This window comes from Phyllostomus hastatus, unplaced genomic scaffold, assembly GCF_019186645.2.
Source record: "Phyllostomus hastatus isolate PE091 unplaced genomic scaffold, TTU_PhHast_1.1 phas_contig_41, whole genome shotgun sequence".
Lineage (NCBI taxonomy): Eukaryota > Metazoa > Chordata > Mammalia > Chiroptera > Phyllostomidae > Phyllostomus > Phyllostomus hastatus.
Genome location: NW_025333876.1, coordinates 886,242 through 901,637, shown reverse-complemented (window position 1 = coordinate 901,637; position 15,396 = coordinate 886,242). Strand labels below are relative to the sequence as shown.

Below are 15,396 nucleotides of genomic sequence, written 5' to 3'. Positions count from 1 at the left end.
ATTAAATGTTGAGGTGGTTTGTTAATGACAGGTAACATTTTGTTTGTTTACATGTCTATCTCCCCTCCTGGGTTGAGTTCTTTGGAAGCTTCGTTTTCTGTTGTTTTTTTGTTTGTTTGTTTGTTTGTTTTTTAGCACATAGCAGCATGCCTGGAACATAGTTCTGAAATGAGTGAATGGAAAGTCTCACAACCAGATGTGATCTTAAAAGTATTTATCAGTCTGCCTGGCAGGTATCACCACTTATAGTTGCTGGATTATGGAGAGTTTCATCTGCCCCTTTACTGATAAGGAAAGTGACTATTTATCAACTGATATGGAAAATTTCAATATTTTTTTAAATACCTTTTTTTAAATATTTTATTTATTTATTTTTAGAGAGGGAAGGGAGGGAGATAGAGAGAGAGAAACATCAATGTGCGGTTGCTGGGGGTTATGGCCTGCAACCCAGGAATGTACCCTGGCTGGGAATCGAACCTGGGACACTTTGGTTCCCAGCCTGTGCTCAATCCACTGAGCTACGCCAGCCAGGGTGAAAATTTCAATATTTTAACAAGCGGTGGAGTTGTGCCAGAATGGGTGCTGCACGTCAGCCCTGGCATCACCATTGCTCATGAGGAGGGAGGGCAGGTTTGTTCCCAGTCCTGTAGGTGAAAAAATTGAGAGGTGCAGAGGAGTTAAATAATATCTGCAAGGTCATGAGGCTAATGACTGGCCAAATTTCTGAAAACAAGTGCTTTGATTCTAAGTCCATGTTCATCCTATCATAGAAGTTGCACTGTACACATGTGGTAACATGAGCCTGATTGTGGGGAAGTTTATAATCTTGGAGAGGTAGGCTTCTGTGTGTAAAATGCACACTGCTAGAAAGGTACAGGCCCGCAGTGCTCAGGTGCTGTGTGGTGTAGAGAAGGGAGCACCATTGTCCGTGAAGCATTCCTAGAGGAGGCTGACTAGAATAAAGCCTCGAAGGACAAGAAGCCATCAGGGAGAAGAAGGGAGAGTAAGCAGAGAGATTGTGGGGAGGTAAGACTGGGTGTTGAAAGACGCGGGTCTGGCTGAGGAAGATGTTCTCTTTGGTGAGCAGAAAGGTGCCATTGCGGGGAAAGAAAAGACATCGTTCTCTTCCTTTCCCAGTCACTTACTTGTATGACCAACAGGGAGGTGTCTAAACAGTGTCTAAACACAGAGCAGTTTTAAGAGGTTGTTTGACAAGAGAAAGACAATGGCATTTGTGGAGTAAGACTTAACTGTCCACTGGGGAGGCTCTGTGTCAGCCACAGAGCCTGGATGGAAGGGCCGTTGCCATCTGCTATTAACTGCATGTTTGTGTCCCCCGAGATGTGATGGTCTTAGCAGGTGGGCGTTTTGGGAGGTCATTAGGTCAAAAGGATGGAGACCTCTTGGATGGTATTAGTGCCCTTATAAAAGGCCCCAGAGAGATGCCCAAGGCCCTTCTGCCCAGTGAAGCACAGTGAGATGACCACTGTCTCTGAACCAAGAAGCAGGCCCTCACCAGGAAAAGAACTTGTATCTTGGACTTCCAAACTCCAACACTAGGAGAAATAAATGTTGTTATTGGCCACTTAGTCCATGGTATTTTTGTTACAGTACTCCAAGCTAAGATACCATGTATGCTGCATGACATGGTATCTGATTATACGCCCCGCTGTTTATTGTCTGTCTCTTCTCTAAATTTACGTTCCAGGGGGATGGGGACCTGGTTTGGGTTCCAAAGAGCAGTGAGAAGGGTGTGTTTGGAGCAATACTCCTGGCCGAAGCTCCCTGGGATGGGTAGAGTTGAGATCATGAGAAGGTCTTGCCTGGCATCTGCATGGAGGCACACCTGAACTGCTCAACCCAGTGCTCTCAGCCTCTGCCTGCCACTTGAGGCCTGTCCTTAGGAGCAGGAGGCTCAGTAGCTTTAGCAGAAAGGCAGGTCCTCAGACAAACATCTGGCTGTCTGGTCAGACAGCAATGGAGGACCCTGGGGCATTTTCCCTTTAGCCTACTCAGTTGTCAGAAGTGAGTTTTCTCCTATCCCCAAATATAAGAAACAGATTAAGCCCTTATATACCTTTTATGGCATTGTCAGAGCTGCTTTGCCAAATTCTCAGGGTTAAGAAGAATTTTCTTTTTCTGTATTTTTGTACATTTGTGTCTACATTATTCTTCCCCACAGAACCATTATATGTGTATATGTGTGTGCTTATGAACACAATTGCAAAAGCTTTCTGAATGTCTGAATTGTCCCCCCTTCACACGGGGACAGCTGGTTTCAAGGGGCTCCCCTCGTCTCCCTGCTCTGCAGTGTCTCCCATCAGCAGCAAGCTGAGTGGAACTTGTCACCAAAGAAATTGGAGAGTGGGGTTCCACTGAAGCTGTTTCCAGCCAAAATGTTAAATAAGTTTGCTCAAAGGTAGTTTCTGTTACAAATGAATAAGGGTCACCCTGTCCCTTCTTCCCCATCCTCACCCAATATTAAATATAATATTGAAACAATTTCAAAGACTTTGTCTTGGGCCATCTTTGTAAGTAATTGGCAGGCAGCTCCTCGAAAGGACACTGAGAAGGGACAAAAGTGATCTTAACAGCTCTGTTCATAGCTGAAGGACTGTTCTGTTCCAGGTCACAGCAGCTGCTCATACTCTCCGGGCAGGTCCCTTTGGAAAGCAAGGAGGACAACTGCCCATTCCCCAGCCATGGCAAGATGTGTTAGGTCAGCAGAACTTTAAATCAAACAAATCTCAGTGTATGCACAACTACCATTTGGAAAGTTGAAGGGGAAATCAGGAAGTGTTTCTTGGCAATTAATTTAAAATATGTCAAATGAAAACATGTTCTTCAGAGTAGGGGCGAGAGTCCATGTAGCACTGAACTGTGTAAACAACTCCCGTAACAATGATACAGAAACTCCTGGGACAGACTCTTCCAATTGAAGGCTCAGGCCAAGGTTGTTTCTCCTGTGCACCCTTTCTTTAGGCATTCATCCCTCTGGAGTCCAAAGTCAAAGACAGTTTATTATAAACAAAGGAAAACAGCTAAAGATGGAGCTTTGAAGCCAACCCTCAGGAATTTGAAATCATTTTATTTATGTGTGTGGCCGACTTTAAATAAATGAAAGCTTAATATTTGGAAGCTGGACTCTGTGTGTATGGTACTTCTAGCTTTTGGTAGATGATTTTATTTTGTATTCCTTTAGACCAGAGCTCCACATATAGTCCCAGTTACAGCACTGCTTGGCTTTCAACGATAGTTGGGAAGTTCCCTTGAAAGATCACCACGTGGAAGAGAGTGCAGGCAGAAGCCGTTGGGGGCTGGTGCAGTCTCCTGTCACACACCCTGGGGCTCTGATATGCGTTTTAACCCCTCCTGTCATATCTGTGTCTCACATAAACTATTTGAAAATAAATAGCAGACTCTGAATGATTTTTCAAAGTACCCTGAGTTTTTTTCAGAGAGAGAACTATTCTAAAGAACATTGCTTTAGGCAGAAGCATAGGGTTTGCAAACCATCTTCAGTTGCTAGGACCTCTCCAAGGCTCAGGTTTACTCTGGTGGTCAGAAGTGAAGGATGGCATTTCAAAACATTACCATAGCAGCCAAGGCAGATTTTGGAGATACAACCAAGAAATGGTGAAGGTTGGAATGGAACACTTCACCATGGAGGGTAGTAAATCATTTTGTTTTATATGGTTAAAAGAAAGTCCAGAATTATGTAGAGCAGAAGAAAGTCACTTCCTGCTCTATTTTGAGCTATAGAATTCTGCCAGAAAGTAAGGCCTGGCCTCCTGGTCTGGCCTGTGCCTGGGCTACCAAGGCTGCACCTGCTGGCCAAATCCAGTTCTAGGAAGACACAGACTATGGAATCAGTCAGCCATGGGAGACTGTAGTAAATTTGAAGTGGGCAATTAAGAGGTTTTCTTGGGTTCCAGACTTAAGCCTCTGCAGGGAACTGTCTCTAGCACACTTTCTTCCCTGTCCTCTACACTCAGGTTCTGTCCTCACTGCGTGCTGGGGTAATGCAGAGCTGCCCGTACAAGCCAGGTGAGCAGGCTGTGATCCAGAGCCTGAGCTGGTTTCTAGTGAGGGGCCCCCCACCCCCATGTTCTCGAGGCTGACACTGACAACGATCCCAACACTGGGGCCTCCAGCTCCCACCTCATCCAGGTGTGACATGCCTCTGCAGAGTAGGCAGTGCACACCAAAAGGTGGACACCAACCTGAATGCCATGTTCTGTTCCTACAGGAATGAATGGGCACAGATCCAGTATACTTTTTTAAAAAATAATGTCAAGGAGGAAAACTTATGTCTGCCCTCTTAGGTTCTGTGGCTAGTGTAAGAATTAACTGACATAAGGCAGATTAATAGAAAAGTGTACAAATTTATTATTATTACCTATACATGGGAGTCTCAGCAGGAAAATGAAGACTCCCAAGAAGCTGTTAGACTCCAACGGGTATGTGACGGGACAAAGGCGCTTGGGCTAGTGGGAATAAATTGTGGGACAGTGACTAGAGAATATATGGAGAAAACTATTGTAGGGCCAGGACTATTTTAGTAGGTTCGTTTGTACAGGTCCATTCCAGCTTTGCCCCCGGTTTTTGGTGATAAGGACGTTCTTCCTGGTGCTGGGAGGGCACCTTTCTCAGGGGAAATGCACAGACTTGCTTTAAGGTACAAGCAGGAGGGCAGAGAACTCTCCTTGCATCTATTTGGTGATTCTCAAGTGCCTTCAGCTCAAAATAGTCAATGTGCCAAAGCAGCATATTTGGGGGGCACGTTCTGAACCCCTTCAACAACAGTGTCATGATTTCATGACTGATGATAAAATTTGACCTCCCCATATTTCAGTTTGCAGGGAAACTGAGATGACCTAAAAGCAGTAAAGTGGTTACGGGAAGAAAACCTTCTAGACACAATTTTTTCCTTTGTGTGATCAGTCCAGACTCAGCATGACCCCTCGGACCCTCTTCTCATAAAGGCAGCAGTCCCCTCGGAGCACACCGAGCTCAGGTTAATCTGCAATTCAGATTCCCCTCCACTCTCGCCGTTTACCAGCAGTCACTGGCTGGCAGCCTCCAGAGCATACACACTGTCTGTACCTGCTGAAAAACCCCTGTGTTAGAGTCCGGTGTCCCTATGGCACCAACCGCTTATTAGTGGGGGAAAATTCCAAAGTAAAACATGGCCCAATCATTTACCTTAACAAAAGATTTATTTGAAACAGGTTTGTGCAGACATACACCAGACAACAGGATTGATCAAAGCCACAAATCACTACATTTTCCAAAACCTCTAAAAATACAAGGAAATGCCCTTCATTTGTATTCACTCCAGGAGGGAACTCAGCGCCACTATAATGTGCTGCTGTAATTTAACAACCAGAGGACATTAATAAGACGTGAAAATGGTAACTCTTTGAGAGGGAGGGAACACAAACCCTACACTCTGCAGAAGTGCTCACCGCTCTGCCGGGAGCCAATTAAACGTGCCCCCACAGCCCGGCTCCTCTCTGCATAACCAGATTAAAACCTCCACGTCACAAATAATATTTAAGTAATCTGAGTGCAGATGTGACAGCAGACAGGAGAGCATGTGGCTTTGCTTGCATGAGAGAGACACCACAAAAATGTTGCATTCAAACAGCGATCCAGTGACCTGCAGCGAGGGCGATCCACTGAGGCCGCATACCCTGCTGCTTCTGGCTGGCCCTGTGGGTGCCACCCGTGCTGCTGGCCCTGCCGCAGCTGTCGCACAGCACTTCAGAGGGAAGCCAGGAGGCAGGCGGCACTGTGTGCTCAGCCATCACTGGCAACATGGGAGAAGGAAGACGGGTGCGAGTGTCAGCCTTGGCATTGATTTTATTAACGAAAACTCTGAAGCATTTTTCCTTGCTCAGCGATCTTGTTGGAAGGAGTAACACTCTATGACAGGGCAGACTGTCGCTTGCAGTTTTTGTATTGGTGTTTACTTATCCACCTGCACCAAGCTGCCTTAAGGAACGTGACTAAATCCAATCCCAGTGGATGTGGGTTCACATCCTGATCTTTGGGCTCTCTCCCTCATTCTGACCCTTTTTCTTCCACACTGAAGAGCTTGCCTATAAAAGGCTCTTGATAAGCTCTCTTGACCCCTGAGTTTCCTGGGCAGCGTTATTTGGATAGTGCTATTACTTCAACTTTCTTCTTCCGATTTCTGTCATAAATCAAAGCCACCTGACACTTTGTTCCTGACTTTTAAAATGAACAGGTCTCCTTTCTTTCTTTAGCCAGGTCAGAAGAAATGCCAGTGCACTAATCTGGTGTGTTTTTCTTGGTCTGGTGCCTGGGAGAAATGGCAAAGTAGGTATCTCTAAGGCAACCAGGGTAAGAGATTGTCATTGGAAAGTGAGTCGGCCTGGGTGTAAAAAGAATCATTCTTTTGTGTCCCCTCAGTCAGGGGAGCAGAGGTGTTTGTCAGACTCAGCAGCTGTGCATTAGGTGGGGGTAAGTAAGTTAATGGGTGGACTTGTCCCTCTTTTCTCCTTCCATTTCCTTTGTAGCTTCTGGCCACTTCAGTTTGTGTTGGGTTAGCAGCCCTTCCTTCCCATTGAAGACTGCACCCTGATTCACAACTCACTCACACCCCCAAAATGAAGAGAGCTTCAAACACAGCCCCAGTAGGAGCTTTGGCATCAAACGAAGCAGGTGTGACAGGGAATGGAAATGTGCACTGTGGGACAATTCAGGAAGCTGAGAAAAAAGATACATGAAGAGTACAAGCATCAAGTCAACTATTTCAGATCCATTCCTTTTGGGAATACTTGTTAATATTTCATTATGGGGTATCCACGACCCATGGAAACTCTGCTAGCTGTTCTTCTTGCCCTTCAAGATAGACCAGTGGCTAGAATGAGAGTCTCAGTACTCTTCCCTGAGATGAGATGCCTGAGATGAACAACTGTCCTCAGTCAATGAAGAGCCAGAAACAAAGCCAACAATGTATGCTTCTCCCTTTTATTGGGTGGGAGGGGGGACTTTGTTTTCAATCTCTCCATCACTGTCGTATTTGCCAATTTAAGCACTTGCATAAAGAAAGTATTTAATGGACATGATGGGGAATGCCGCCTTTTGACTTAACCCGATAAACACCTTTATTTGCTAAGTTATTATTTCAGGCTCTGCTTAACTATAACCACAGTTTCCCTGTTCACAATTTTTATGGATCCCGGGAGATGAAGGCTACATTTCAAATGCTGAGGCTAAATCACTCCTTGAATTACGTTGGGACAATGACCCTGGGCAATAATTCAAACCCTGGCTGAAATGTGTGCAGTTTTTTTCACATGTTCAAAACTAAAGACAACCTTATTAACCTAGAGCACAGTTTTGCAAACAGTCTATTCAACTTACGGTCTAAGACACAAATCCCTAGGAAGAAGAATATAATAGAAAGTTCTCTTCCTTATGGTTCAAAAACTAAGATAAAGGGTCATTGTTGTAACAAATGGAGATTATAGGCTATAGCTTTATTTTAAAAACATTCCACCTGAAAGCCTGTAATATATATGTCCACATGCATTTTCAGATGTTGGTTACCTACACTCACTTTTTTTTCATTATTCACTGCTTCTTGACAAGTTATTACTGATTTTCACTGCCAGCTCCCTACAGCAAGACCTGAAGCCTTGTCAAGGAAAAGAAAATGTCAACACAGTTCTCAGTCTTGCTCTGCTGAAACCCAGGCTCACGTTTTAGGATATTAATCTGTGAGTGTCAAAGAAACAGTATCTCCTTTCTCCAAAGCACAGGCCCTATATGCTGTACTGATCCGGAAAATGTTGTCACACATATGCATGTGTGTGGGAGACGGGAGAAGGTATTGCTGGTCAAGAAGCCGGGAATATTCTGCCTAGAGACAAGAGAGACGCTTCCAGCGACATCCCCCTGTTGTTACAAAGCCCATTCTGATCAGCAACGTAGTGCTAATCCAGGCAGCCAAGCAGAAATGGTCGGTATGTTCTGCTCTCTTCTCCTCCCTTTTCACTGTGCACTTTCCAGAGCCACCCTTGCTTGCCTATGCCGACGTGGAGCTGAACTCAGGACCAAGTGCTCCGAGTGGTTGGTCTCCTTCTGCAGAGTCAGCAGAGCGGGACATAGACTCAAACAAGAGTCGGCAGTCTGCCCATGTGCAACACTAGACCAGGGCTGAGCCTGGCAGATGCTGCTGCTGGAGCCCAATCCAGAGGCAGGCGCTGTAGTGCTGACTATGACCTGCCAGGCTGTGTGTCACTTACCATGTGGCAGAGTGACAAGTCCCATGTGGCATTTCCACTGAGCTGACAGCCAGGGTATGTAACTTTGTCCGGTCCACCCTGCTCCCTGGGGAGGGGTTGTGTACGACACTGACCTCAATTTAAAGACAGGACAAATGTCACAGCCCCTGAGTCAGCCCTGTCTAAATATTCTACATCATACATAGTGACAGCTGCTCCTCCTAGAAACCCGATTTAGTCATTTGGCTACAAGATAGCTTAATTGCATGGGAGAATAAATAGGAAGGCATCATATGTATTATTTTCTTGCGTGTGCGTATTTCATTACTCCAAAAACTATTTAGAATACTTCTCAAGAAAATTGGAAAATATAATTAAATGCCAAAAATTTGAACTGTATTTTAACGTAAAAAATAAAATAAAAAACAGAAAGCCCAAAACAAACACACATACACACTAAAATTCACAAATCTGATGCAGAAGGCTTCAAGTTCAAGAAAGAGCTAAATGTTTGACAAACAACTGAGTTTGAATTCTCTTTTTCCAAATAGGTTTAGTTCCAAATGAAACCAAGTAGTCAAGATGTCTAATGCACATTCAATTCTCATTTTCAATCCTCCTCTGTATTTAGACCATCATCTTTCTAGGTGTTCAATGAAGACACACCTTGGTTTGTGTTAGTTATTAGATATTTTTTCCTGTAATTTCAGCATGATAGTCCTTCAGTGATTCATCTTGCTGGGTGCTATAGCATTTAAATGTTTCATCACCTTGGAGAAGAAAACGTGGCAATTTTCTGAGCCATACCTGTTAACTGCTTTGTCCTGCTCCCCCACAAGCCCTGAATCCTACTCACCTCTTAAGTGAGTGATTAGTTTTCTTTTCTTTTTTAAATTATATTCTATTGAGTATGTGATTACAGTTGTCCTGATTTTTCTCCCTTTACTCCCCCTTCCACTCTGTACTCCTCACTCCCTCAGGCCATGCCCCACCATTGTTCATGTCCATGGGCCATGCATATAAATTCTTTGGCTACTCCATTTCCTATACTGTACTTTACATCCCCAAGGCTATTCTGTAACTACCTATTTGTACTTCTCAATCCCCTCACCTCTTCACCCATTTCCCTACACCTCCCTCCTATCTGGCAACCATCAAAATGCTCTCCGTATACATGATTCTGTCTCTGTTCTTGTTTCCTTCTTTTTTTTTAGATTCAATTGTTGCTAGATTTATAATTTTTTTGCCATTTTATTTTCATAGTTTTGATCTTCTTTTTCTTACATAAGTCCCTTTAACATTGCATATAATAATGGTTGGGTGATGATGAACCTTTTATTTTTTTCTTGTCTAGGAAGGTCTTTATATGCCCTTTGATTCTAAATGATAGCTTTGCTGGGTAGAGCAATCTTGGCTGTATGTCCCTGCTTTTCATGACTTTTGAATATTCTTGCCAGTCCTTCTAGCCTGCAATGATTCTTTTGAGAAATCAGCTGACAGTTTTATGGGAACTCCCCTGCAGGTAGCTAGCTGCTTTTCTTTTGCTGCTTTTAAGATTCTTTCTTTATCTTCAACCTTTGGCATTTTAATTATGATATGTCTTGAAGTGGTCCTCTTTGCATCCATCTTGTTTGGGACTCTGTGTTTCCTAGATTTGCATGTGTATTTCCTTCACCAAGTTAGGGAAGTTTTCTTTCATTATTTTTTCAGATAGATTTTCAATTTTTTGCTCTTTATTTTCTCCTTCTGGCACCCCTATGATGCAAATGTTGGAATGCTTGAAGTTATCCCAGAGGCTGTTTATACTATCCTTGTTTTTTTGGATTCTTTTGTATTCCTTTTGTTCTGATTGGTCATTTCTTGCTTCCTTATGTTCCAAATCAGTGATTTGATTCTAGGTTTCATCCATTCTACTGTTGTTTCCCTGTAAATTGTTCTTTATTTTAATTAGTCAATCCTTTGTTTCTGAGTGGATCTTTTCTAAGCTGTTGAGGTCCTCATTAAGTTCCTTGAGCATCCTTATAAGCAATGTTTTGAACTCTGCATCTGATAGATTGCTTATTTCCATTTCATGGAGCTCTTTTTCTGGAGTTTTGATCTGTTCTTTCATATGGGCCACGATTCTTTGTCTCCTCATTTTGGCAGCCTTTTTGTGTTTGTTTCTATATATTAGGTAGAGCTGCTATGACTCCCTGTGTTGGTTGAGTGGCCTAATGTAGTAAGTGTCCTACAGGGTCCAGTGTCACAGCCTCCCCTCTCACCAAGCTGAGTATTCAATGTGCACCCCACATGTGAGCTGAGTACATCCTCCTCTTGTAATTGAGCCTTGGTTGCTGTTGGCAGGTCAATGGGAGGGGTTAACCCAGGCCAATCAGCTGCAAGGATTAGCTGTGACCACTGACCACCAACCTCTGCCCTCAGTGGAGGATCAGCTGTGCAGGGGCAGGATGGTGGTGCTCTGATGTTGTCTGTAGCTGTCCACTGGGTGCACTGGCCCTGGGGTTTCCTGGGTGGTGCAGGCTAAGGTCAGCTCCCATCTATGTTTTGCCTGGGGCCACCCTTCCTGAGATACAAAGCAATCTGTGATAGCTGCTACTTGTGCTGAACTTGGAGATTCCCAGGTAAAGCCAAGCTGTAAATCTAGGTTGACTGCTGCTAATGCTGGACCTAGGGCTCACTGAAGCCAGCTGTTGCTTGTTTGAGAGGACTCAGGAAGTTGTTAAGCATGAGCCAAGACCAGCCATTCATATGGAAAAGCAGCTTGGGTAGGCCTGTAAGTTGGGTGGGGCCATAAGTTGGGTGTGGCAGAGTCTCTGGGGATCTCCAAGGTGGGTCAAGTAGTATTAGCCAGGTTGATGAAGTCTCAAATATGATACCAGCTTACTGGCTCAGTCTGGATGGATGTGGTTTGTTTAATTCCATAGTTGTCAGAATTCCATTCAACTCAATTTCTGATGGTTCTGAGTGATGGTTGTTCTATATTTTAGTTGTAATTTTGATGTGGTTGTGTGAAGAAGTGAGCCATGTCTGTCTACACTGCCATCTTGAACGGAAGTCAGGGATTAGTTTTCTTAGTCAATGCAAATCATACTCTAAATTATTTCAATGCCTGTTAAGCTGCAGATGTTCTAAAAATAAAGGGCTAGGAGGCAAAGTGCACTATTGTTCTGTTTCCTAATTTAGCACAGCCATTCCCAGAGGAGCTGTGCCACTGTAACCAGCAACAGCTGCCCAGAAGTATTTATGTTAAGCCATCCAAAAATCTGGTTTGGCAACCAAAGCGGAGAGGAGAGAACGTGCCTCCAGGCTGGTCGTTTATTAAGGGCTCCAGGTGCTCACATTGCTGCCCGAAGGCATTGAGGTTCTGTCCAAATTTAGAACAAGGGGCTCTGCAGTTCGGAAAGTCAATTATGTCCCTTCCTCATTTTACACTCAGGATAGTTCCTACTGTGAGCAGTGCCTGTACCTAACACTGATTGAATAAGGAAGGAAACCTGTTGATATAAAAAAAGGGTGTTCAAATATTTTGAATTTGTTGCAATTAAAACTGCCTGTCAACATCCTGATTAACCTTCTGGACACATTAGGCTGATCAGGACAATTGTCTGGGCTTCAGGGCTTGATTTCAGAGTTTCCACTCAGATTCAGTGGGAAATGTCTCCTAAGTCCTCCTCCCTGTGTCTGTGTCCTTGGTTTGCGCTTCCTCCTTCTGCAGTCATCCTCCTTCCCCACACCCGGAGGCCCTCACTCTCTCATCTGGGTTTGCACATCCTTTCTGGTTCTAGAACTACAGAGTAACAGGTGTGTTCCTTTGCTGGGGAGACGTGCTCTAAATTCATTCATTTTCCAATGGCGAAAATCCAAAATGTGTCCTCAATTCCCAAGAAGACAAGTGTGGGTTCAAAGTTATGTGCATGCCAGGGGTCCAGTGGTCTAGAAGCTGGGAAGTGATACTGAGAGCTGGACCAGAGCAGGTCTCCCCCACCACCCTGACCCACAGCCTTCCTTCACCACAAAGAGGCAGATAAACATTTAGAATATGTGCAGGAAAGGGTGGTGGGAGAAGGGATTTCTTGCATATGTATCTGGATCTGTGGTAGAAAGAGTGTGGACTTGGACTGGTGCCCACCAGCGGCCATGCACTGAGTGGGTGGCCAGCCATGCATGTCTGGGATGAGGAACTTGGGTGAATGGGAGGGCTGGGCTGGAAGGCACCTAGGAAGGTACAGGAGATGCTGTTGGACATTGATGGTTTGCCTCACTGGGAGTGTGGCGAAGGGATTCAACTCGACATTCTCAGGTTTCCCCCCCAGATACACATATTTGTGATTTCATTGCAATCAAGAAGTTTATGCCAATTTCATACAAACAAAAGAGAAAACAAAGCAAGACAGCAACTTGCCTAAAGTGAAGTTTACATGCTGCCCCGTGGACTTCAATCTGTGAGGTAACGAAACAGGAAACAAGGGTGTCCTGGCTCCCTGTCACAAGGTGGGTTTCTCACGCAACATGAAACTCTTTTATCTTTGCTCCCAGAACAACTTGTACTGATGTTTAAATATCAGTGTAACATAATGTTTTTAATTTCACACTTCACAGAGCACAGTTGAACGCTTCATAACAAGGTAAACAAAGGTTAGGCCAAGCACTGCAGACAAATTGGGAGGGAGAAATGGCTTCCTCCGTGGTACATACCCCAGGTTTGTGCGGGAATAGATAACTAACAAACTGGTTGGCTAAGGCCACAGAAATGTGTTTCCCCGTGTTTTGGCTGCTGACACCAGTCTCTTCTGACAAAGACACACGTTCACAATGGGCGCAATAAATCGCATCTCCTTCCTAGCATCAATCAGGATAATGCAACTCTTATTTTTCACTCGATTTCTTTTTAGTGGTGTCATAAGCACGAACAATTTCTTCCTGAGTGACAGCTCCATGCTCTTCTTGAGAGAAGGCGTACCCATCTGAAAGAAGCACAGAGGAGGACGTGGTTAAGAACAGAATTAGGGGAGTGCACTAGGTTTGGAAGAAGCTGTTTTGGGGGAGCCTGTGTCTGAACTTCCACACATCAGCCTCATCAGCACTGGGCCGGTGGAGGCCTGAGATGGGAAGCCTGTGACCCAGCCAGGGAGCATGGACAGGGTGGGTGTGATGGCAGGACATAGCTCGGTGGGTCCCAGGGGTTCTGGCTGCTGATGCTGGGATGGGAATGGCTCTGAGGGGTGGCCTCTCACTTAGGGGGCTGTAGCTGACTTCAGCCTGGGAAGCATAAACAGTGGGTCACTGGTCCATGTCTGCACTTTCCCACCACCAATCAAGTTGTTCTGCTCCGGAAATGTCCCAATGTGCCTGAAGCTGCAGGCCAGCTGGGTAATTTATGAAGCTGTAAACATGCTGGGAAAAACATGCACATGCTAGTAGTGAAAGATGGCAAAGGGCACGTGACGCTTGGAGAGTTCCTGTTTTCAAACTGGGCTGATTTGGGCTGGTAGTAAGAAATTACTGTGGGTTAATTTTTGTGTAAACAAAGAAGATCACAACATAAAATCAAGAGGAATTCAGTGGTTGGCCCTGTGGCCACAAGAAAACTGGTTCTTACAACCAGTTGCAGTAGTAGTAGTAGTAATAGTAACAGCCAATGATTATTAAATGCTGTGTGTATCAGGTACTGTCCTATGTACTGTGCACAAATGCCTCATTTATTCCCCTCAACAGCCCTATGAGATAGGTGCTAGTATATTGCCCATTTAACAGATGGGAAAACTGAGGCACGGGGTGATTTCATGATCTGCCCAAGGTCCCAGACCTAGTGAGTGGCATAATTTGGAGCCAGACCCAGGCAGTGTTTCTGTAAGGCCCACATTATCCTGCATCACCAGTTCTGGAAAAGGTTTTGCTTCAGGGAGCTCAAAGTGGGGCTTTCCTTCCTAACTGGTTCTTCCCACAGAAGGGACACTCACCTGACTCCCTCTCTATTGGCTAAGCCCCCTGGATGAGGCATTCTGACCAAAGACAACACAGTGAAAAGGCTGGGAGTGGTGACTCTGCCTGTGCATACTTGTGACTAATTGAGAGCTGCTAGTTAACAGTCATAGTCTTTAAAGGAGAAAAATAAATCAGAAATTCTGCCCATGTATCATCTCCTGGACTGTTAATTATTTGACTCAGACCTCTGACTTAAAAAGAAGAGTCTCTGGAGGATAAAGACATACAATAACAGTGTGTAAGAGTCTTTGAGGGGATGGAGGAGAAAATTCAGAAGAGTGTCAGGTCACTTCTCACTCTGTGGATGCCTGTAAACTCAGAGCTCCCGTCCCTGGGCTGGCTTCCCAGTCCTTCTGGAGAACATGCCTTTCAGCCTCCTGAGAAAACCCACGGGCTCCGAAGGGCCACCCAGGAGGCCAGAGCTGGTCTCCAGAGGTGGGCTGGGGCCAACTGAGGACATGGCTGAGCAGTGGGGGGTGCGAGGTGGAGGGGCGTTGTATGAAGGCAGAATGAGCCAGCCAGCCTGACCCAGAACCAAGAGTAATCTTCCACAAGGGGCTCTTGTCTGCTCAATAACTACATTGCTATAGGAATCAAACCCACAAACCCCAAAATCCCACCCTGCATGGTAGCCAGGGAAGGCAGCCACCCCCAGACCATTGTGAGCCCCACCTAGCTGGGCACTGAGCAGGCATGTCTGGAGCAGAAAGGCAGAAGCAAGCCTGGAGAGGGGGCTGCAGGCTCATCTGGGCCCTGGGCCCAGCACACTTGAACTTCCTCATGATGGATTTCCACGCAAGGAAGCTTTGCTTTCAGTCTCATTGCCTTAGAGGCCACACAGAATCTGAAGAAGAAACACTCCTCCGATCCTGTTTCCCTGATAGCTGTAGATTCTTCAGAGTTGTTTGATCCAAGATGAACAGGTCCAAGGAATCCTCCATGATGCCTGGCTCGGAGGGGTGGCTCCTCTCCTGCCCCCTCCCTTCCCCTTGCTGACCCCTCCCTCCGGGTGCCGGGCTGCCAGCCTGTCCCAGCACAAGTGCGCTAATATAAAAAAGACTCAGTCACAAACTAAGAGAGAGCCTTTCTTATTTTGTTTCAAGAAAATTAGGCAAATAATCATCAAATCTGGCAAGACAGACTTGAACTGGGA

The 15,396-nt window shown here is 45.2% G+C and overlaps 1 protein-coding gene across 1 annotated transcript in view; it reads right to left on the bottom strand.

Annotated features, from left to right (window-relative positions):
- Nucleotides 1-10,846: 10,846 nt before the first annotated feature.
- Nucleotides 10,847-15,396, bottom strand: part of ATP8A2 (ATPase phospholipid transporting 8A2) — a 568,312-nt gene continuing 563,762 nt past the window's right edge. The window contains exon 37 of the mRNA XM_045844948.1: nucleotides 10,847-13,222. Within this exon, the coding sequence (XP_045700904.1) occupies nucleotides 13,125-13,222 (98 nt within the window). The 3' untranslated portion in view covers nucleotides 10,847-13,124. The remainder of the gene's footprint in view (nucleotides 13,223-15,396) is intronic.